Below are 23,427 nucleotides of genomic sequence, written 5' to 3' on the forward strand. Positions count from 1 at the left end.
GCCGTATTAAGTGTTTGTTTTTTCTACAGGAGGAAAACGCTTAACGAAATACTTTGTGCACTGTGTTCATATTCTGCTGTTCTGTGGCTACGGATTTGCCGGTCTTGTCTTTTTCTTGCAGGACCCTGTACGTTATAGTAGTAGACCTACTAATTTAGTTTTGATCATTTAATCACCACCACAGCGTCTTGTCTCCAATGGCAACATGCACGATTTGTGTTGATTGCAAGTGGCGTCACAAGTAGCGGAGAGTGCAGGTGGCGATTGCAAGTGACATTGTAATTTAGTTTTTTTTCTTGTCTTCACCACCTGGCTACTGTTATAAAATGTTGAGAGATTCAAACAGAAAGTTATCAATAAATAGAAGAAAATAAAAAAAAATAAAGACTGCAAGTGACGTCACTAGTGCAAGTGTCTGAAAGTGCAAGATTGAGAGTGCAAGTGCAAGTCTGCAGCCAGACCCTTCTCGTGTAGACACTAGACAGACTCAACCTGTTGCGATGCGGCGGTGTCGTGTCCGGTGTAGACACGGTTCACTGTCCCGCCGCCAAGCAAGCGGCACATTAACTCCTCGTCATACACGCTTTGAAATAGGAATCGTTCCCACATTTCTTGTTAACATATTTCATTTATCGCTGTCTCGTTTGTATTTGGCCAGTTTGGAGAGAAAATCATCAAAAATGATGAGCAGGGAGTTTTTTGTGATGGGGGGTTGTTGTAAAAGCGGGTGTGTGTGATGTGTATGGAGATGGCTCCAGATTGGCAATGTAATATTTGGTTGCCCAACACAAAATTAAAATTGCTGAATGCATAAACTGTATGTTTTTTTTCTGTGCTCAAACCTAATCTAAATAAAACTATTTGCAACTATTACTGTTGTTACACTTATACAAAACTTCGTATTATGCTTGTTATAGAGTGCGTGACATCACGTGCACTACTGCCGGTGGCAGCCGACCACCACAGCCCTTATGTATGTGTGTATGTATGTGTGTATGTATGTGTGTGTGTATGTGTGTATGTATGTGTATGTATGTGTATGTATGTGTATGTATATGTATGTGTATATATATGTATGTATGTGTATATATGTGTGTATATATGTGTATATATATGTATATATATATATATAGGTGTATATATATATATATATGTGTATATGTGTGTGTATATGTATATATATATATATATATATATATGAACTGTCCGGTAAAGTTACAGCTGTATTTCCATGTGATCCTTGTATGGCGTTGCACTTTTACAAACCGTTCTCGGTCCGGAATTCTCGGCACTGTTAGACAACCATGCTGAGCTGTGCGGTTAGAGTGGGCCCTATGAAATGTTTAAATTTTTTGCTCACCATATTTTTTTTTATAGTTACCCTATTCTGTGTTTTAGCACGTCTAATTATTTGAATGCATAAAACAACTGAATTTATTATTTTCTTTCTTAAAGTAGCCTTATGATTATTATTATTTTTTTTCCCTCAGAAATTCTGTGTTGTGTATTTAAATCTTTCTGGTCATCAAATTAAGGTTTAAAACGTTTTTCATTTATCTTTCAATTATTAAAAATTAAGCAAACTTTATTTTTTGGCAAACAAAGGGGATTTACTCTTAAAATTAAAACATGGAAGAAATGTTATGTGATTATTCCTTAAAAAATAATGTTTGTTTCATTTTAGTAGTAGTAGTAGGCTATGTACATTCTAATGAAAAATAGTAATAGGCAAAATGTCTTCAAATCAAACCGGACTTCTATTTTGATGGGTTGCCGTGAATACCTTTACAGTTCTGTGTATGTGATATGACGCTAGTTTTACGCAACTCAAACGGTCAGATGCTCATAAAGTGACTCTCAGAGCAGTTCTGGAGATGTTCTTCATGTGTTTACGTCCTCATTTAGTAAGAGGGCAGACGCTGAAATCAACACCAGCGTCAGGCGCGCTTCAGTGTGTGTATAGTAAATGAAACCGTGCATCTGCACCATTCATTAACAGATACATGCAAGACCATGCAGGATTCATATTTAAATCGACTTGTGTGGCTTAATATTTACAGATACTAGTCCATATCACGATTTGATATGTGTAATGACGTACTTTTGATTAATTCATTCAAAATTTGACACATTCCGTGACATTCCACGTTAAACTGTGAATTCTGTTTTTATGACTGGATTCCGTGATTCCGTCTGCATTTTCCGCATCGCGGAATCATAGGGCCCTACGTATCCATGCTGACTGGCCCAGATCAGCATGGAATGGAACGGTTAAGCAAAGAGAACCGTTTGGCCTGATACAGGAAAAGCAGCTTATGAATCTCCCATGAGTGAACGTCAAGATTCATTTTATCTGGAAGAGAAGACAAAATTGCCAAAGACCTCAGCTTTGTAGGAGCACTATAAATTGAGTAAGGACAAGACAAACGCAGTGTGCCAAATATGCGATTTGAAACTGGGCTACCACAACAGCACATCAAGAGTTCTGTAAGTAGTACGCCTAGTATATTGTTAGTGTAAAAAAAAAAAGAGCTGCTTTTATCCGCCATGTTAATCAGTAATTTTACACATGATAAAAACGTGCACTTAATTTGCTTGAAAAATACTTGCGAATGCAGCAGTCATACAAAAAAAAAAAACATACAGGAGCCCAGCCTAATAATAATTTGTCTATATAAAAAGTATTGCTCTTTACAGACCTGTGTATTTTGTACCACTAGTGCAGTGTCTGTTCTCGGAGCATGTAAGCCCTGCCCGCGTGAGGCGCACCGCTTCAGTCTCGTGCTGTTCTGTAGATTATTAAAAGTTTATTAATTCTGAACGTGTCGCTTGTCCATCTTGCACCAAAATGTGACACTGCGCTCCCTTTGGTCCGCAGCAACACACGTGAAGTCGATTGGATGAACTGTTCTCGACATAATAAAAATGCAAACAGAAAGAAAGACACACAGAGATTCATGCCTTTATTAGAGAGAATAATATGTTCAGCCCCCTCCCTCCGAAGCTTTGAATAATCTGTGTTGTTTACTACCAAAGCTTCGAAGCTAAAAAAGAAAAAAAAGGTATTTGGACCAGCCCTGATAAATCGAAACATTTAGTGAAATGTATATTCTTTAGTGGCCCGACCTATGGGCCCTGCACCTTTGGCCGCTCGGCGGGAGCCTTCCAGCCTCCCAAAGTGAGTTTTGAACACAATTTCTGAGGCTAGAGCCCTGTCTACGAGATGCCTCTACGCCTTGAAGTGGTCTTTCTTCTTTGCTTGGTGTCTAAACTGCGGCAAAGACCCCCAGACTTCTGATTTGACAGAGGTGTTGTCATTTTTGCAAGAGCTGTTGGATAAGGGGCACTCCCCATCCACTCTCAAAGTCTGTGTGGCGGTCATAGCGGCTTCTCATGCCCCTATCGAGGGCCAATCAGTGGGCAGACACAGCATGGTCATCCGCTTTTTGAGGGGTGCCAGGAGGCTGAATCCGCCTCGTCCCCCTACTGTCCCTTCATGGGATCTGCCCACAGTGCTGAGGTCCCTGAAGGGCCCGGCCTTCGAGCTGAAAACTGCCTTGCTCCTAGCACTAGCATCAGTCAAGCGAATAGGGGACCTGCAGGCACTCTCTGTTAGCCCTGCCTGTCTGCCTGGAATTTGAGCCTAACAACGCTAAAGTTGTCCTGAAACCAAGGCATGGTTATGTACCCATGGTGCTCTCCACTCTGTTCAGAGCACAGGTCATTATGCTCTCTGCGCTTCCTCCCTCTGAAGAGGACAGAGAGTTATCTTAAGGCTGGGTGTGAGTTAACCAGGCTGGGTGAGACCTCAGGAAGCTCAACCCCTTTTAGCCTTGAATTATTGTTACCTTCTTAGGGGCAATGCGGGAACGAGTACTGTGTTGCTAGCCGTGCTATGTAGCTGCATAACTCAGTCGTCGCTTCAGTCGAAGTAACCTGGGAATCCTGTGGCGAGCACCCGCTCATATAGCCGGATGCCCCATCCATTCTGGCGGGCATTGGTTCATTTTTAATAAACCAATGGCTGTGCAGTTTCACTGCATGAATAAAGAAAGACTTCAGTTCAGGAGAAAAAAATACTTTTACCTCATATGCGTCTAGCAAGATGCAGTACTTATTCCCGTATCTCAGGGAATCAAGGTTACGTTAAAGGGATACTCCACCCCAAAATGGAAATTTTGTCATTAATCACTTTACCCCCATGTTAAACCCTTAAAATCTCCATCTTTGGGACGCAATTTAAGATATTTTGGATGAAAACCGGGAAGCCTGGGACTGTCCCATAGACTGCCAAGTAAATAGCAGTGTCAAGGTCCATAAAAGGTATGAAAGTAAAATCTCCATCTTTGGGACGTGCCATCAGACCCTTCAATCTGGGTTATATGACGCTGGCGACGGGGGAATGAAATGAAAAGCGAAGAAAAAAAAAAAAAAAAAAAAAAACGGCATTATTGAACAATTCCTTTGTCAAATGTGTACTCTGTGTCTATCCATATCACCGTATGCTGCGTATGCTCTTCTGTATCATCCGCACCACAAGGATGTGCTGTTTCTACATGTTTTTAGCTTTGATTTGAAAGAAAACAGCGCATCCTTGTGGTAAAAAAAAAAACAATCAGACATTTTGCGCTTGATTAAATAAATGCTTCGTTTATAATGGGGAGGACATCTTAAGCTATGAAACTTGCAGGAAGTTTTAATGGTACAAATACCTATTATATGTCAGAAGATCAAGGCAAATTTGCCTTCTCATGTCATCACCCCTTTAAAGAAGGTAAGAATGCCTCTAAGTGTCTAGCTAAGACCTTAGAAAGCATTTTCCTACCATTGCTATCATGTTAATTAAAGAAATAGCTGAACACTGATGTTTGTTTCTTTTTTTTTTTTTTTTTTTTTTTTTTTTGCGGAAAAAGATGTATATTTGCCTGGTAAAACGTTTGAGGTAGCGTTCCCTTTTCAAATGGAGTACACTTTAAGCAACTGGTCAGTAAGTGTACACATTTTTTGTAGAAGTATGAAAAAAAAATCATGCTTTGTTTGGTTTTTGGCTTTTTTAGTTGGTTTTTGTGGTCTAAGATATCTTATTTTTGGATATATTATATATTAGTTCTTTCTCCTCTTCTTTTTTTTATAGAGAGATGTATATCCTCTAACAAATTTTTCAATACATATTCAAGTGCTAATTATTGGAGCAATATAGTTCAGAATAATATTGTCATAAGTTTATTTATTGTCTTAGTCAAATAGTGTGTCTTGCCATTCTCCCGCACCCACTGAGAAACCTGATGAAAATCTGCTAGCTGTTGGCGATTCTATTGTACGGAACTTGAAAATAAAGACAACAACCACCACAGTCCAATGTTTACCGGAAGCCAGTGCGCCTGTCATCTTGGCATATTTAAAAGTGCTGGCTAATATTAAACGTAAATTCATTAAGATTGTTATTCACGTCAGAACTGATGATGTTTGACTTCTCCGTTCAAGATCACTGAAAATAACATTAAAGGGGTCATATGATGTGATTTCAAATTTTACTTTCTCTTTGGAGTGTTACAAGCTCTTGGTGAATAAAGAAGATCTGTGAAGTTGCAAAGACTAAAGTCTCAAAGCCAAAGAGATATTCTTTATAAAAGTTAACACTCGTCCATGCCTCCCTGAAACGGTTCGTTCTAACATGCCCCCACATATCTACGTCAGTATGTGGGAAGATTTGCATAATGCCGCCCAGATGTTCATGCAAAGAATGAAGGCGTACCTTTTATTCTCGTTGTAGTATTGCTGTTGCCGCCGGGGCCATGTCGTATAGACGCTGAGTGTTTCACAGTGAAAGCGAAACTACTTTGTTTGGCCTTCCAAAAGAGGACAACATCTGCTCCGTCATGCCTGGAGCTAATCTGTGCTGGTCGCTGAGGAAATAGGTAAATTTTTCAATTTTGATCTGTGGATCGGCTTTCGGCTTTGACGGTGGGCGAGTCGGAGTACGTAATGTGAACATGTGGTTGCTGCAAGACCAAGGTACGCTCCTTCGTAGAATCCGCCTGCCGCACCCTTCTAAAGCCGCCCACCTCTGCTCATTCAAGCTGGCCGCTGCTCACTCTAGACCGCTGCTCACTCTAGGCCTGTGTGTGACGTTGTTTCGTTGAGTTTGAATGTTTTTGTCTCGTCGCTCCGGCCGGAAAAGGCTTCACAATATGTTAAGAGGCGTAATATTTCCGTCTCACGCTTGAGGCATTCGGCCAATCACAACGCGCTGGACAGCTGGACAATAAGAGAATACCTCGCTTTTCAGAGAGATGAGTCTTGTGAAAATCGACACGTTTCAGAAGGCGGGGCATAGAGGAGAAACAATAATGTACAGTATGTGGAAAATGTTTTTATTTATTTATTTTTTTTTTTTTTTACCTTGAACCTCATAAACACATTTCATTACACCAAATACACAAAATAATGTTCTCTTTAGCAGCATCATATTATCCCTTTAAAGAGGCGTGTGAACTTGCAAGTATAATATCAGACACTGTAATATGCTCTGTCCTCTCCCTGCTTACTGTGGTGATGAGATACATAGCAGACTGTCATCACTTAATGGTTGGATGTCTAAGACCGTTGGATGAGATTTTGGGGCAGACCTTACCTGTTGAAAAGAGGTAGTCTTCATCCCTCCTGGGGTAGTACCATTCTCTCTAGAAATATGGCACATAGACATAGTTTGTACTTGACTGCTTGTACTTGGGGCTCAGGTCAGAAAGCAGACAGACTGGCTAAACTGAATGTCTGCTGGCTGCCTCATGTCACAGAAGTCAATTAATTTGCACACAGACACTCCTACGCCTAGATTAATACTATAACTGCCGGGTTACACTCAATTAGTTTTTAGCAAGAGGGTCCGAATATCTGCCAAACAATACCGAAGCCAAAGGCCACTGTACCTACTATATGTACAGTACAAGACCAACAAGTTTTGGGAAACAATTACTAGTTTTTAATGTTTTTGAAAGAAGTTTTTCTTCTGCTCAATCCAGCCTGGCATTTATTTTTTGATCAAAAATACACAGAAAAAAATGTAATATTGTGATATAAAATTATTACAATTTAAAATAATTGTTTTAAATTTTATTATACTTTATCATGTATTTCTGTGATGGCAAAGCTGAATTTTTAAGGATCATTTATCACAGTATCCTTTTTAGAAAATCATTCTGTAATATGATGATTCCATTATCAAAGTTGGAAACAGTTCCTGCTGCTTTAATATTTTCTTCAGAACACGGTGATACTTTTTTAGGATACTTTTCATGAATAAAAAGTAAAAAAAAAAAAAAAGAAGCTATGTTTTTAAAATATAAATGATTTTGTAATAACAATATACACTCTGATCAGTAATTTGGGGGTCATATTTTTTTTCTTCCCTTTTTTGTAAATCAAATCAATCCTTTTACAATTCAGCAAGGATGTGTTAAATTCTTGAATAAAAGTGTATAGTAAAGAAAATATATTATTAGAAATAATTATTATTAGATTGGTTTTTTTAATTTGAAAAAAATAAATGCAGTTCTTTTTTACCCCTTTTATTCCATCAAATAGTATTAGACAGCAGAACTGTTTTCCAACACTCATAATAAATCAGAATATTAGGAATGATGTTCTAATGGATTCATGTGATAGATCTGGATGTTACATGTGATCAACTGAAGGCTGGAGTAATGATGCTGAAAATTCAGCTTTGGCATCATACAGGAATAAATTAGTTTTTTTTAAAAAGTGTTATTCAAATAGAAAACTATTATTTTAAGTTGTAATACTATTTCACAATATTACTGTTTTTTTTTTCTGTATTTTTGAATCAAATAAATGCAGGTCTTGATGAGCATTCAGACCCTTCTTTCGTCCAACATTAAAATATAGTAATGTTTCCAACTTTTGGTCTGTACTATATATACATAAGAATATATATATATAATATATATATATCTTATATATATATATATATAATGTGTATTATAATATATATATATTATAAATATATAATATATATATATATATATATATAATATTATAATGTGTATATATATATATATGTGTAATATAGATATATATGTGTATAATATATATATGTGGATATATATATATCTAATTTGTATATTATATATAATTTATATATAAAAAAATTATAATGTGTATATATATATCTACACATGTGTATATATATATAGATGTGTATATATTAATGTTTGTGTGTGTGTGGAGTTGTGTGTGTGTGTGGTGTGTATATATATAGGTAATATATATATATATATATATATATTATATAATATATAATAATTCAGCACATATCCATACATATATATACACATTATATATATATATATATAGATATATATATATATCCATATATATAATGGATTTATCTATATATATATATTATATATATAGTCTATATATGTATGTATATTTGGCTGATTATTTATATATATATCATAATATTATATATATAATATATATATATATATATATATATATATAATACACACACACTATACACACTACACACACACACTATACACACTATACACACAACAGCTATATATATTATATATATATATTATATATATATATATATATAGATATATATATATATATATATATATATAATATCAGCCACATATTATAGGTAGTGTATATTTCCACACCACACACAACAAACCCACAAAACACGACAGTGGGTACTGAAGTATTCATATCCCTTAATTTTTCAACTCTTTGTTATAGTGCAGCCCATTTGCTAAAATCATTACGTTCATTTTTTTTTCCTCTCATTTATGTACACACAACACCCCATATTGACGAAAACACATTTGACAGTTTTGCGATTTATTAAAAGAAAAAAACCCTGAAATATCACATGGCCCTAAGTATTCAGACCCTTTGCTGTTGACCACTCCATATATTTACCCTCAGGTGCTGTCCATTTCTTCTGAATCATCCTCTGAGATGGTTCTTACGACCTTCATTTAAGTCTAGATGTGTTTTTGATTATATATGATTGGACTTGATTAGGAAAGCCACACACCTGTCTTATCTAAGACTTTACAGCTCAACAATGCCTGTCAGAAGTCAAATGAGAATCATGAGGTCAAAGGAAACTGCTTTGAAGAGCCTCAGTAGACATAATTGTGGGCAAGGCACCAGACCTGGCCAAGGTACAAAAAAAATTTCTGCTGCACTTAAGGTTCCTAAGAGCACAGTGGCCTCATAATCCTTAAATGAAGACGTTTGGGACGACCAGAAACCCTTCTCTAGAGCTGGCCGTGCTGGGCCAAACTGAGCTATCGGGGAGAAGAGCCTTGGTGAGAGTAAAGAAGAAACCCAAAGATCACTGTGGCTGAGCTCCGGAGTGCAGTCGGGAGATGGGGAGAAAGTTGTAGAAACGCAAAAACCATCACTGCAGCCCTCCACCAGTTTGGGGCTTTATGGCAGAGTGGCCAGACGGAAGCGCTGCCTCCTCAGTTCAACATCGAAAAAAGACCCTAACTGGAAAATGCCCCCCCCATCAGAGTTTGCTAAAAAACAACCGAAGGACTTCTAGATTGGTGAGACCAAATAAGATTCTTCTGGTTCTGATGAGGTACCATGGAGATAGAACTTTTTTGGCCTTCAATGACTGCGCTTCTAAGCACGTTGTGTGAGCGTGAAAAACCAGGCACTGCTATCACCTGTCATATGCTTGACACGTTGACCGAACAGTGAAGCATGGTGTGGTTTAAGAGCATGAAGGGTGGACGAAGACGGGAGTTGCAATCGAGAGGAAAGATGAATGCGGGCACAAGTAACCAGGGATATCCATGGACGAAAATCCCTTCTCCAGAGTTGCTCAGGACCTCAGATGGCCCAAGGTTCACCTTTAGCTCAAACCAAAACAAGACAAGGACCCTAGCAGACAGCTAAAACTAACGCAAAGGAGTGGCTTCAACCAACAACTCCAGGGACTGTTTCTTGAATGGCCCAGCAAGAGCCCTGACCTTCAACCCCCAATTGACCATCTCTGGAGAGACCTGTTAAAAATAATCAAAAGATGGTCCACAAGATAAATAGTTCATATCCCGCAATCCCCCCCCCACCCGCACCCCCCCCCACAGTGGTCTGCTTTATATTCAAACAATTAGAACCTTTTGCTTTTACCTACAGAAAAACCGTGGTCTGTTGAATATTAAAAACAAATGAACAACACATACCTTAGTTTTTGAGGGGGATCAACTGTAACAACCATGTTTCCCAACAGACGTGACGCTATAAAAGTTTTTCCGTTGGTATGTTTTCCTAACCACCCGCTACGCAACACGTTACAGTGAGGACCAGACATTCGATTTTAGAAATGTTTTTTATTTTCTGCGACGTCACGCAGGAACAACACACACATATGCCGTGATCATCTCAGGTAATGAATATGTGTTTTATTCAGTGCTAAAAAGTGTCTAATGTGAGTTTGAATATAATTTTGCGTGACTTTTATAGCCATAGTGAAAGCAACAATAGATATTTTACCTCAGATCTTGAAAATATATTAGGCTAAAGCAAACTTGTTAAAACTGTGAACTCACTGCGAACCAACATCCATGTGACCAACATCCATATACTCCATATTGCTAAAGCTGTAAATTCAGCTCCATCTCATTCAACCATCACTTTTACCACAAAAGACTGCTTTGTAAATAATCTTCCTGGTTTTTCTCAATTCCTCAGCATATCCAATAGCTTCGAAAAGTTTTTTTTTTTTATTTCCAGGACATTTCATTCTAAAATTAAATGTGTCCTCAGCGTAAGCTCAGATGGAGGGGAGTCTATGGAGACTCCTATGTTCAAGTTGGTGCAGTCCCGAAACACAACCCTTGTAATGCCTCTCATGCGCTGACATTGTATCTTCTGCAGCTACAGCAAGAATTCAAGTCAAGTCACCTTTAGCGTTGTTTAACCCTGTTTAGCCAGCACTCTGGCATTATGGGACTTACAGCTGACAGTGCCTCTACCTAACTTGGTAAAATTGTACCAGTTCCTTACTTCATTTTTGTTAAGCCATAATTTTTGGTGTCTTTGGTTAAGAGCCCCTTTGGGCTTTAACTTTTTTGTTCAACCAGAAGTTGATAATGCTTCAAAAATATGAAAATGAAAAGACCTGAAGTGCGTTTGAATTGTTTTTTTTTTTGTTTTTTTTTTTACACCACTGAATTTTTTTTTTTTTGATATAAAAATACATGAAATCAGGAGTCTGGAGCAAATCTAGAAGCCGTATGGGTTGAAAGTCCAATGTCTCATTAGTTTCTATTTCAAATCTGAAGAGAACGCAAGGGGGGGGGGGGGGGGGGGGGGGGGGGGTGAAAATGGATTCCTGCAAAACCATTTTGCTGATACTATGTCTAGTCCCGAGCCGGCACGAGAGAGTCGCCAGATTCAAATAACAGTCTTCCGCACCTATCTTTCACCTTTTTTTTTTTGTGGTGGCTCGTCTCACCCTACTGCTTGTACTTGGGGCTCAGGTCAGAAAGCAGACAGACTGGCTAAACTGAATGTCTGCTGGCACACAGACACTCCTACGCCTAGATATCATACTATAGCGCCGGGTTCCTCAATTAGTTTTTGCAGAGGGCCGAATTCTGCCAACAATACCAAGCCAAAGGCCACTGACCTATATATGTACAGTACAGACCAAAAGTTTGGAAACATTACTATTTTTAATGTTTTTGAAAGAAGTTTCTTCTGCTCATCAAGCCTGCATTTATTTGATCAAAAATACAGAAAAAAAAATGTAATATTGTGATATATTATTTACAATTTAAAAATAATTGTTTTTAAATTTACTTATACTTTATCATTATTTCTGTGATGCAAAGCTGAATTTTTAGGATCATTATCACATGATACTTTAGGAAAATCATTCTAATATGATGATGTCATTATCAAAGTTGGAAACAGTTCTGCTGCTTATATTTTTTCAGACATGTGATACTTTTTTAGGATACTTTCATGAATAAAAAGTAAAAAAAAAAAAAGAAGCTATGTTTTTAAAATATAAATATTTTTGTAATAATAACCCTACACTACTGATCAGTAATTTGGGGGTCAGTATTTTTTTTTTCTTTCCTTTTTTTGGTAAATAAAATCAATACTTTTATTCAGCAACGGATGTGTTAAATTGATAAAAAGTGATAGTAAAGAAAATATATTATTAGAATATATATTATTAGATTGTTTTTTTATTTTGAATAAATGCAGTTCTTTTTAACCGTTTATTCATCAAATATATTAGACAGCAGAACTGTTTCCAACACTCATAATAAATCAGAATATTAGAATGATTTCTAAATGATCATGTGATAGACGGATGTTACATGTGACACTGAAGGCTGGAGTATGATGCTGAAATTCCGCTTTGCCTCACAGGAATAAATTATTTTTTTAAAGTATATTCAAATAGAAAACTATATTTTAAGTTGTAAATAATATTTCACAATATTACTGTTTTTTTCTCCGTCTTTTGATCAAATAAATGCAGGCGTGATGAGCAGAAGAAACTTCTTTCAAAAAACATTAAAAATAGTAATGTTTTCCAAACTTTTTGGTCTTACTATATAATATATATATATATATATATATATATATAATATATATATATATAATATATATATGTGTATGGCTATGGTGTAATATATATGTATGTGTATGTATATATATGTATATGTGTGTGTGTGTATTTATTATGGCCAAGGCTACAAAAAATTTCTGCTGCACTTAAGGTTCCTAAGAGCACAGTGGCCTCCATAATCCTTAAATGGAAGACGTTTGGGACGACCAGAACCCTTCCTAGAGCTGGCCTTCTGGCCAAACGGAGCTATCGGGGGAGAAGAGCCTTGGTGAGAGGTAAAGAAGAACCCAAAGATCACTGTGGCTGAGCTCCGGAGATGCAGTCGGGAGATGGGAGAAAGTTGTAGAAAGTCAACCATCACTGCAGCCCTCCACCAGTTGGGGCTTTATGGCAGAGTGGCCAGACGGAAGCCTCTCCTCAGTGCAAGACACATGAAAGCCCCCATGGAGTTTGCTAAAAAACAACCGAAGGACTCCTAGATGGTGAGAAATAAGATTCTCTGGTCTGATGAGACCAAGATAGAACTTTTTGGCCTTAATTCTAAGCGGTATGTGTGGAGAAAACCAGGCACTGCTCATCACCTGTCCAATACAGTCCCAACAGTGAAGCATTGTGGTGGCAGGACGACTGGTTGCAATCGAGGGAAAGATGAATGCGGCAAAGTACAGGGATATCATGGACGAAATCCTTCTCCAGAGTGCTCAGGACCTCAGACTGGGCCAAAGGTTCACCTTCCAGCAAGACAATGACCCTAAGCAGACAGCTAAAATAACGAAGGAGTGGCTTCACAACAACTCCACATGACTGTTCTTGAATGGCCCAGCCAGAGCCCTGACTTAAACCCAATTGACCATCTCTGGAGAGACCTGTTAAAATAATCAAAAGATGGTCACAAGATAAATATTCATATCCCCAATCCCCCCCCCCCCCCCCCAGTGGTCTGCTTTATTCAAACAATTATGAACATTTTGCTTTTAGATACAGAAAAACTTTGTCTGTTGAATATTAAAAACAAATGAACAAACATACTTAGATTTTTTGAGGGGGATCAAACTGTAACACCATGTGCCCCAACCAGACGTGACGCGATAAAAAGTTTTTCCGTGTAGTGTTTGTCCTAACCACCCGCGACAGCAACACGTTACAGTGAGTGACACAGAATTCTATTTTAGAAATGTTTTTTATTTTCTGCGACGTCACGGCAGGAACAACACACAAAATATGACCGTTATCATCTCAGGTAATGAATATGTGTTTTATTCAGTGTTAAAAGTGTCTAATGTGAGTTTGAATATAATTTTGCGTGACTTTTATAGCCATAGTGAAAGCAACAATAGATATTTTACCTCAGATCTTGAAAATATATTAGGCTAAAGCAAACTTGTTAAAACTGTGAACTCACTGCGAACCAACATCCATGTGACCAACATCCATATACTCCATATTGCTAAAGCTGTAAATTCAGCTCCATCTCATTCAACCATCCCTTTTTCCACAAAAGACTGCTTTGTAAATAATCTTCCTGGTTTTTCTCAATTCCTCAGCATATCCAATAGCTTCGAAAAGTTTTTTTTTTTCCCCAGGACATTTCATTCGAAAATTAAATGTGTCCTCAGCGGCTCAGATGGAGGGAGTCTATGGAGACTCCTATGTTCAATGGTGCATCCCGAAACACAACACTTGTAATGCCTCTTTGGCGCTGACATTGTATCTTCAGCAGCTACAGCAAGAATTCAAGTCAAGTCACCTTTACGGTGTTAACCTGTTAGCCAGCACCCCCCATTATGGGACTTACAGCTGAAAGTGCCCTACCTAACTTAAAATTGTAACAGTTCCTTACTTCAGTGTGTTACACATAATTTTGGTGTCTTTGGAAAGAAGACCCTTTGGGCTTTACTTTTGTTCAACCAGAAGTTGATAATGCTCAAAAATATTAAAATTTAAAGACACTGAAGTGCCTTGAATTGTTTTTTTTTTTTTTTTTTTTTTTTTACCACACTGAATTTTTTTTTTTTGATATAAAAATACATGAAATCAGTCCTGGAGCAATCTAGAAAGGTAATGGGTTGAAAGTCAAATGTCTCATGAGTTTCTATTTAAAATCTGAAGAAGATACCATGAAAAATGAGATTCCTGCAACCATTTTGCTGATACTATGTCTAGTCCCGAGCCGTCACGAGAGAGCGCCAGAATTCAAATAAACAGTCTTCCACCTATCTTTCACCTTTTTTTTTTTTTTGGTGGATCGTCTCACCCTGTTTGTGACACTTTATGCTACAAAACCATGCTGTTTTTTTTTTTACTACCAAGACGCAGTTTCTGAGCGTGAGTTATTCCATAACGGACACAAACAATTCTGTCCCTGAAGAACTGAAATGTAAACAAAGGAATTATCATCCATATTACAACGTTATTGCTTCGTTGGACTCAACGTGCTCCATGAGCACCATGAGTTGAGGACGCCGGCATCTGGGTGCAGGCTAACAGGTTAAACAGGAAAATAGATTGTTCATTATGCAAGAAGACAATAACGTAGTCATTTTTTCCAGCTAAAATCAGTTCATTAATGACTCAGCGATGTCATCATCCAGTTCAGCTCTCTTCTAATAGTGTCTGTGCAATCAGTCAAGTGTCCCCAGCTAAGCAAGCCAAAGACGACAAGTGGCAAGGGACCACAACTCCATCGGTGAACGAAATGGAGAAAAAAAAAAACTTGGGAGAAACCAGGCTCAGTTGGGGGGCCAGTTCTCCTGTGGCCAGATGAAACCAGCATGGTGTGGTTTAATTCCAGCCTGCAACACAGGTGCAGAGGACTTGTCTAGTTCCCGTGGTCTTGTGCCGATGGTCATCGAGGTGATGGTCTTTGCAGGGGATCTGTCTCTGGGGCGCATCTAGTTGACATGGTCTCTGCTGACATTCAGGGCTATAGAGGGCATCTCTAGGTGCTGATCCACCATCTGATCTGGATATGGACTAGATCCGTATATCTACTGTGAACTCGGAATAAGAATGAAAGAGACCAATATTAGTGTTAGTTCTTCATGTTATGGGAAGTGTTCCCGGTTCCAGTTGACCTAATTAATGCAGCCTAACAATCCTTTAAAGGATTTGAATTATTGAAATACGATAGTGTAATGGCAAAAAAGTAATGACGGACAGCTGCTTCTCACTCAGGGCTGCTTGTCTTGCCATTTATCTAAGGTAATTTCTGATTTTTTTTTTTTGATTTCGGATTCTTATTTGGTTCCACTGTGTAATTTTATATTAAGTTGTATGCCGTGCTTCCAACTTTTTTTTTATCCATTTTGCTAATAAAAGTTCTATATTTCTTATTTTCTTTTTTGTATTTTTATTTTTTATTTTTTTGTTAAAAATGTTTAATGTAACGTTAAGTGAGTTTGTCATTGTACTGTTTTGTTGTCCATTCAAGCAACTGACGCGGAATCATCTAAACTAACAAAATACCATCTATATCCTATACCATCTAAGCTACTAAATGAGATGCTTCCAGACGTCATAGATTCTCTTATGGATATTATTGATTCATCATTGTCATTAGGATAAGTCCCAAAAACTTTCAAACTTTTTGTTTCTTTTATTTTGGCCAAAAACCACAGGGAAACATCTCTTTTGAAATGCTTATCTTTTGTTGACAGATATATAAACGGTTATAAACAGTGGGAAGATGTTTGGCTCATGTTGCTTTTTTCAAATGGATGTTACAAACAACTCAAACTCACAGCGCTTGCAGAGATTCATGTGGAGTTTGTGTGGAGCAGCATGTACTGAGTTATTTACATGAAAAGGTCGCAATGCAGCACATTAGATTACATATTTATTATAAAATTACAATGCAGTCTTTGATATTTGATAATCGCGATAAACCAACTTATGTTCTTAGGCATCGTTAGAATTAGGAAAAAGTTACCAGCCAACTGGTGACTAACACTTTCATATACCCACCAATGCCAATTTTTACTCTCATTTGGCACTTGCTGAGTGTTAATTATAGGCACTGATGGTATCATCTGCACAAGTGTCCTCCCTCTCTGTTGTAAACAACAATGGCATCATTAATGCAAGATTTTGCTACCACGCATGCATCACAACTGCACTGTCCGCTGGAGTACTGCCCACAAGGCTATCGGCTCTGACTTCCTTAAATTTCATATGCCCTCTATGACTGATTATGTATTCTTGTTTTTTGTTTTCATCGTCTAGATTGTTGGGCTGACAGAAAAGGAAGTGTTCAATGCTCATGAGATGGTGGGTTGTCTTGAGTTGGGAAACTCTGCACGAACAGTGGGTTCAACAGCCATGAATGCAGCCTCATCTCGCTCGCATGCCATCTTTACCATATCACTGGAGCAGCGACGCAAAGGAGACAAGTATGTAAATGCAACCGCACATTCTTTTAAACGAAGATAACTTAAAATGGTTGTTGGAGACTCAATAAATTGAGATGGCTGTTATAAGGCTTCTTTTTACATATAAAAAGAAGTATATAATAGGGAAAAATTGAGTAAGCAGTGTATAAAAGGGCTGTCAAAAAAATGTAAATATTCGTTGTATTTAAAATTGTATTTAATTGCCCACTTGATCCGATCCCCACTCACCTCCTTCAAGCGATTTCTTCTTCAGTCATACCTTCACTTACTCACATTATCAACTCTTTTCTTCAATCTGGAACATTTCCCTCAGCATTTAAGCAGGCTCTGGTAAACCCACTACTGAAGAAACCATCTCTAAATCCAGCACTTCTAGAAAACTACAGACCGGTATCCCTTCTTCCATTCATTGCAAAAACACTTGAACGAGCTGTGTTCAACCAGCTCTCTATGTTTCTTGTACAGAACCACCCTCCTGCACAGCAACCAGTCTGGCTTCAAAAGCAGCCACTCAATTGAGACTGCCCTGCTCTCGGTAACTGAAGCCCTGCGACTGGCAAGAGCAGCTTCAAAATACTCAGAACTCATTTTGCTGGACCTGTCTGCTGCTTTTGACACAGTTAATCACCAGATTCTCCTGTCCACCCTCAGAAAGATGGCCATCTCTGGAACCGCACTCCAGTGGCTTAACTCCTACCTTTCTGATAGATCCTTCATGGTGTCTTGGAGGGGCGAAGTTTCTAAGTCACAAAGTGTTTTTACTGGTGTTCCTCAAGGCTCAGTACTTGGACCACTACTCTTCTCCATCTACATGACGTCATTAAGATCTGTCATTCAGAAGCATGGCTTTTCCTGTCACTGCTACGCTGATGACACTCAACTCTACTTCTCATTCCGACCAGATGACCCGACGGTAGTTGCTTGCATTTCAGCCTGTCTGAGTGACATTTCTAGCTGGATGAATGACCATCACCTTCAGCTCAACTTTACTAAAACTGAACTGCTGGTGGTTCCAGCTAACCCAATGTTTCATCACAACTTCTCTATACAGCTGGGTTCGTCAACCATAACTCCTTCCAGGACAGCCAGAAACCTAGGAGTTGTGATGGATCATCAGTTAAGCTTCACAGACCATATTGCTACAGCGACCCGGTCCTGCAGATTTGCCTTATACAACATTAGGAAGATTAGACCCTTCCTGTTAGAGCAAGCCACCCAACTTCTTGTCCAAGCTCTTGTTCTCTCCAGACTGGACTATTGTAATGCTCTCCTGGCGGGCCTTCCTGCATGTACTATCAAGCTTCTACAACTGATCCAGAATGCAGCAGCGAGGGTTGTCTTCAATGAGCCAAAAACAGCTCATGTTACTCCTCTCCTCATCAGGTTACACTGGCTACCAGTAGCCGCTCGGATCAAATTCAAGGTGCCTACAAGACGACCACTGGCACGGTGCCAACATACCTAAGCTCATTAGTTCAATCTTATGCGCCCTCCAGAAGTTTGCGCTCTGCAAGTGAACGACGTCTTGTGGTGCCATCCCAAAGAGGTTCAAAATCACTCTCATGGACTTTTTCCTGGACTGCGCCCAGCTGGTGGAATGACCTCCCGATCTCAATTCGAACAGCTGAGGTCTTTACTCATTTTAAAAAAAACATCTAAAGACTCATCTTTTTCGCCAGCACTTTAACCAACTAATACTAGTACTTACCTTTTATTTTTATTTTCTATCATATTAAAAAAAAAAAAAAAAAAAAAAAAAAAAAACCTTGGCTACGTGTTCTGTACTAGACTTATGAGACTTGTCATAGCACTTGTATACCGTTGTTGTTCTCTCGTTGATCTGATTGTTTCTACTGTTCTCATTTGTAAGTCGCTTTGGATAAAAGCGTCTGCTAAATGATTAAATGTTAATGTTAAAATAAAAATCCACATTCGAATGCAAAAACGTTGCATTCGAATTTTAGCCGTGCGTTAAGGAGGCTGTTTTAAGCCCCGGCCCGGGTATACTTCACATTCCGCATTCCGTCTTGCGCCCAGCAACGTCAGCACAGCTTTTAAAAGGCGGACGAGCACGACACGCAGTACCACTTCGGTCTCATCATTCACCTTGTGCGTGCGCTGTTGTACATAACCCTAACCGGTCTCAAAAATTGCCTGCACGCGGGCGGTGTGCGCAGCTGTCCGCGAGTCCTATTGATGATGAAAATGATATAATGCAGACGGTGCTTGGATGCGGACGGCCGAAGTATATTTTGCCTTTTATCAGTGGCGCATGAGATGCGATGACAATGTAAGTGTCATCGCATTATATATATATTTTTTAGCCTATCCAGTTGAAGCCACTAGATGCAGCGCTGCTGCGATGTTCTTTCAAAATATTGCGGAAAAAGAGAACATCAATGTGGAGAAGATCTTGTTTACATCAAAACTGAAACCAAGCCGTTTCAACAGAACGCATATTTCTGGCATTTTCTAGAGGGACATCTTCTATCAACGTTGTACTCGCTACTTGCACGAGAGCCGCATGTTTAGAAAGCCATGTAAATTAATGTAAGTTCAACTTTTTAAAAATATATCTCGAGACTTTATGGTGGGTTTTCCCCCACCCCACTGCCTCTCATGTTTTTAAATGAAAAGTGTGATTGGCTTTCACCCCTTTGTATTAAACTATGCATGCATACATGATGCTGTTTTGTTTATAGTTGTTTAAGCAACTTAATTATAATTGGTTTATAAACATTTTAAATATTATTCACTTCACAGTCATGTATTCTAATGCTTTGAATAAACGTGCATTAGTAATATTTTGCTCGATGCGCCCTCTTGTGGCCTCAGGAGAGAAGCCAAAAGCTTTTCATCACCCTAAAGGAAATTGTGTTTTAAATTCGAAAATAATTCGAATTTTGATAAAAAAAATATAAGTACAAAATTCAAATTTAGTTTTTCAGCCATTTTGACAGCCCTAGTGTATAATTGGTCATGTTATATATAAAGAATGGACATATGCACATGTTGGTGACTGAAAAATGTTTACAATAAAACTGCTAAGCATTTTTGATACAATAAGGTGCTAATGAAAGAAATTGAAAATGTTTATTAATAAAATGTTTTGCTTCACTTTGATAAATTGTGAAATGTTACTGTTACTGTAGAATAATTGTAAATGTTATCTTATTTAAACTGAAATTTGTTTAAGAGTGATGTCATGGTCTCCAAATTGCACTTGGTGGATCTCGCTGGATCTGAGAGACAAAAGAAAACTAAAGCAGAGGGAGATCGACTCAAAGAGGGTGAGTGCAATTTAAAAAAATCCATTCTTATTATTTATGTTTTTGCCTATTTCTGAAGGAATAAAGTTCGTAATTTTGCTTTTTGTTGGGATCTCTACATGCCAGCATTTTCGAGGCAACATGTTTATCAGAACAGAAAACAGACATAATGCACCTAAAAAAACTGAATGGTCTTTTACTCATTCTTATGTCTTTCCAACCCATATGACTCAACACAAAAGGAAAAATTCTGCATAATATGCAGGTCACAATGGACAGGTACTGCAGTAAAAGGCACCTTACCACAATAAGGTGGTTTGTTATTTTTAAGCACAACAAACTACCTTTCCCACAAAATGTTTTGCTCCATGTTCTAGTGTTGTCATGGTACCAAAATTTCAGTATTCGGTACTGATACCAGTGAAAATCCATGGTTCTCGGTACCAATTCCGGTACCAAAGCAAAACACAAAAATATGCAAATTAAAAAAAAAAAATAAATAAATAAACTTTTTATCACTAAAAATAAAACCAATGCCATTCTTTAAACTTATTTACAATTGTGTTTAAAGTTTTTCTACAAGTAATATAATTATGAAAAACATTAAAAAAAGTTTCACCCAAATTTAATTTGTCTTTTAATTAATGAAATTTAAAAACATTTTATTGTTTGTTAAATAAAGGGGATTTGCTATTCAAATTAAAACATGGGAGAAATAGTTTGATTTATTTCTTAAAAAAAAGGTGTATACATTTTCAACAGTAGTAGCAGTATCACATACATTCTACTAAATAATAATAATATTTCTAGCACAATGCCTATTTGTAAAAATGAGCTTTTATTTTGACGGTTTCCTAACACTATTTGTGGCGGCACTCCCCCACCCCCATACATACATATATATGCAAGTTCATTTTCTGCCAGCAGGAGGCGCTTTAAGAGCGGGAGAGATAGAGGTTTCTCCGGTAACAGCTTTAAAGCAGCGCTGAGCTGACAAACGCTGCCTTATCAAGCATTACATGCAAAATGAAATGAAAATGAAATCGAAAATTTTCTAAATAGTCGGTTTCCGTCTGAAATACAGTGATATAAAAACACCCGCATCGGTTTTTGATTTTGAAATGTGCAGTGCTCATGTTTATTCAATGAAGTCAAAGCCTTTTGAAAAATCTATTTGTGGTGGTCAGTTTTGATATTGTGGCGGTCGCAACAAATAAATCAATGTGTGGGAAACCTTGGGTTGTTGTGAATACCTTTAAATTGACACTGGTTTTACTCAAATGAAACCGTACGATGCTTGTGAAGTGACTCAGGTGATGTTGTTTATGTATTTATGTCCTCATTGAGACGGCAGCCAACTTTTGCGGCTTAACATTTACAGATACTGGTCCATATGGAGATTTGATTTGATTAATTTATGCTAACTTTGACAAATTCCGTGACTGTCCATATTAAAATGTAAGTTTCATTTTCATGACTGGATTTTGAGATTCTGTCCGCGTTTTTTGCTTCGCGGAAATCATAGCACTGTATGCGTCAAGAACCGGGTTGACCGGGTACTCGGTACCACCGGTACTTAAAGAAACCTGGTACCGTGACATTTTCATTTTTTTAGTACCGACTTGGTACCGAAGTACCGGGTCTTTTGACAACACTACCATGTTCAATAGAAAGATACACTGTGCACAACATAAACTAGTGCACCACATCTGAAGCTTAACAAACACAATTTCATTAACACCAATTTCTCGTTGATTAGACATATTAAGTATTAACTGGTTAAATAACCTTTTTCTTAATAGTGCAAAATTTTAGTCATTTTGATAAAGCTGTATTACTGAATATTAAATCTCCCTTTAATCTCCAACTAAGCAAACCAAATACAACATTGGCAAGGAACCCAAACTCCAATAGGTGGCAGAAAAATACCTTAGGAAAAAACAGTTTTAGTCATGGGACCAGTTCTCCTCTGGCCAAATGAATGAACACGGGGTGATATTGATTGCAGACTTTTTTGCATTCAGGTCGTATTGGTTAAAGATCTCAATATGTTGTGTTAGCATGTAACAAGCACATTGGGTGTTATGGGAAGTGTTCCCAGTTGTTGTTGACACATTTAATGCAATTTAAAAATCCTTTAAGGGATTTGAAATATAGAAATGTGATATTGTGTTATAGGTATTTTAGGTTAAAGAGATTTTCTAGGAATTAGAATTGAGACTGCAATAAATGTGAAGACAGTTTTACTTTATCTTTTCCCCATGTTTATTTAGACTAGTTCGTGATTTTACTTGAAACTTTTTGCACAGATTCTGTGGTCACCGCTTGCAACACAATTCCCTTTAATGAGCTACATGCTCTAATACATTGGTATTGTAAAAATGTTTTTTTTTTTTTTTTTTTTTTTTTTTTTAATGTGGCCAAAAAATAACATTATGCAAGAGTTTATATATAATTACACTGGTTGTTTGCTGGACCGATTAGTTGATTGTAATAGTTAATTCTGTTAATAGTTGCTTCTGGCAGCTTATTCAAGATTACTTTATTTGTCCCTGGGGACATTTGTCACGGCCATAAAGGCTGCTGCATAAAAAATAGATTCAATTATAGGACAGTAATTGACACAAATGTTCAGTACCTGCAGTACCACCCTTATTTCACACCCACCTTATGTCCCGAGTTTAGGAGATTCACTGATAAAGGATTGAACGTTTTGATACCTATTCAGGTAGAATAGGTATCAAACCTGTCATATTAATATTTGTATTTGAATGTGGAAATTTAAACTCACAGCTCTGATGTGAAAAGCTGAATCGTTTGATATGCACACACAGACAACAGTCAAAACACCTGTTTTGAATTTAAAGTTGCACATTTATAGTTACATATGTGTAAAATGACATTCACATAAACTAAATGACAGACACACATGTGTACGACGTATTTACTTTTGTACTTCAGTTTCACTGTACAACCACAGGTCAGCACTTACATCCTCTCAGATCTTGCAGTTCAACTTAAAATCTCAGTGCTTTGACTTTTGCTACTCCTTTCATGATATTCCTGTAGCAAACTCACTTGTGCACTTGTACATACAGAAGTGAGAGAGCAGAACCAGGGGCGGGGCTGGGGT

The 23,427-nt window shown here is 37.7% G+C and overlaps 1 protein-coding gene across 2 annotated transcripts in view; it reads left to right on the plus strand.

The window, feature by feature from the left end:
• Positions 1-23,427, plus strand: part of LOC109073411 (chromosome-associated kinesin KIF4-like) — a 164,828-nt gene that overhangs the window by 21,654 nt on the left and 119,747 nt on the right. For both annotated transcript variants that reach the window (XM_042711200.1, XM_042711199.1), the window contains exons 6-7: positions 16,859-17,025; positions 20,221-20,315. In XM_042711200.1, the coding sequence (XP_042567134.1) occupies positions 16,859-17,025; positions 20,221-20,315 (262 nt within the window). The remainder of the gene's footprint in view (positions 1-16,858; positions 17,026-20,220; positions 20,316-23,427) is intronic.

This window comes from Cyprinus carpio, chromosome A21 (genome assembly GCF_018340385.1).
Source record: "Cyprinus carpio isolate SPL01 chromosome A21, ASM1834038v1, whole genome shotgun sequence".
Lineage (NCBI taxonomy): Eukaryota > Metazoa > Chordata > Actinopteri > Cypriniformes > Cyprinidae > Cyprinus > Cyprinus carpio.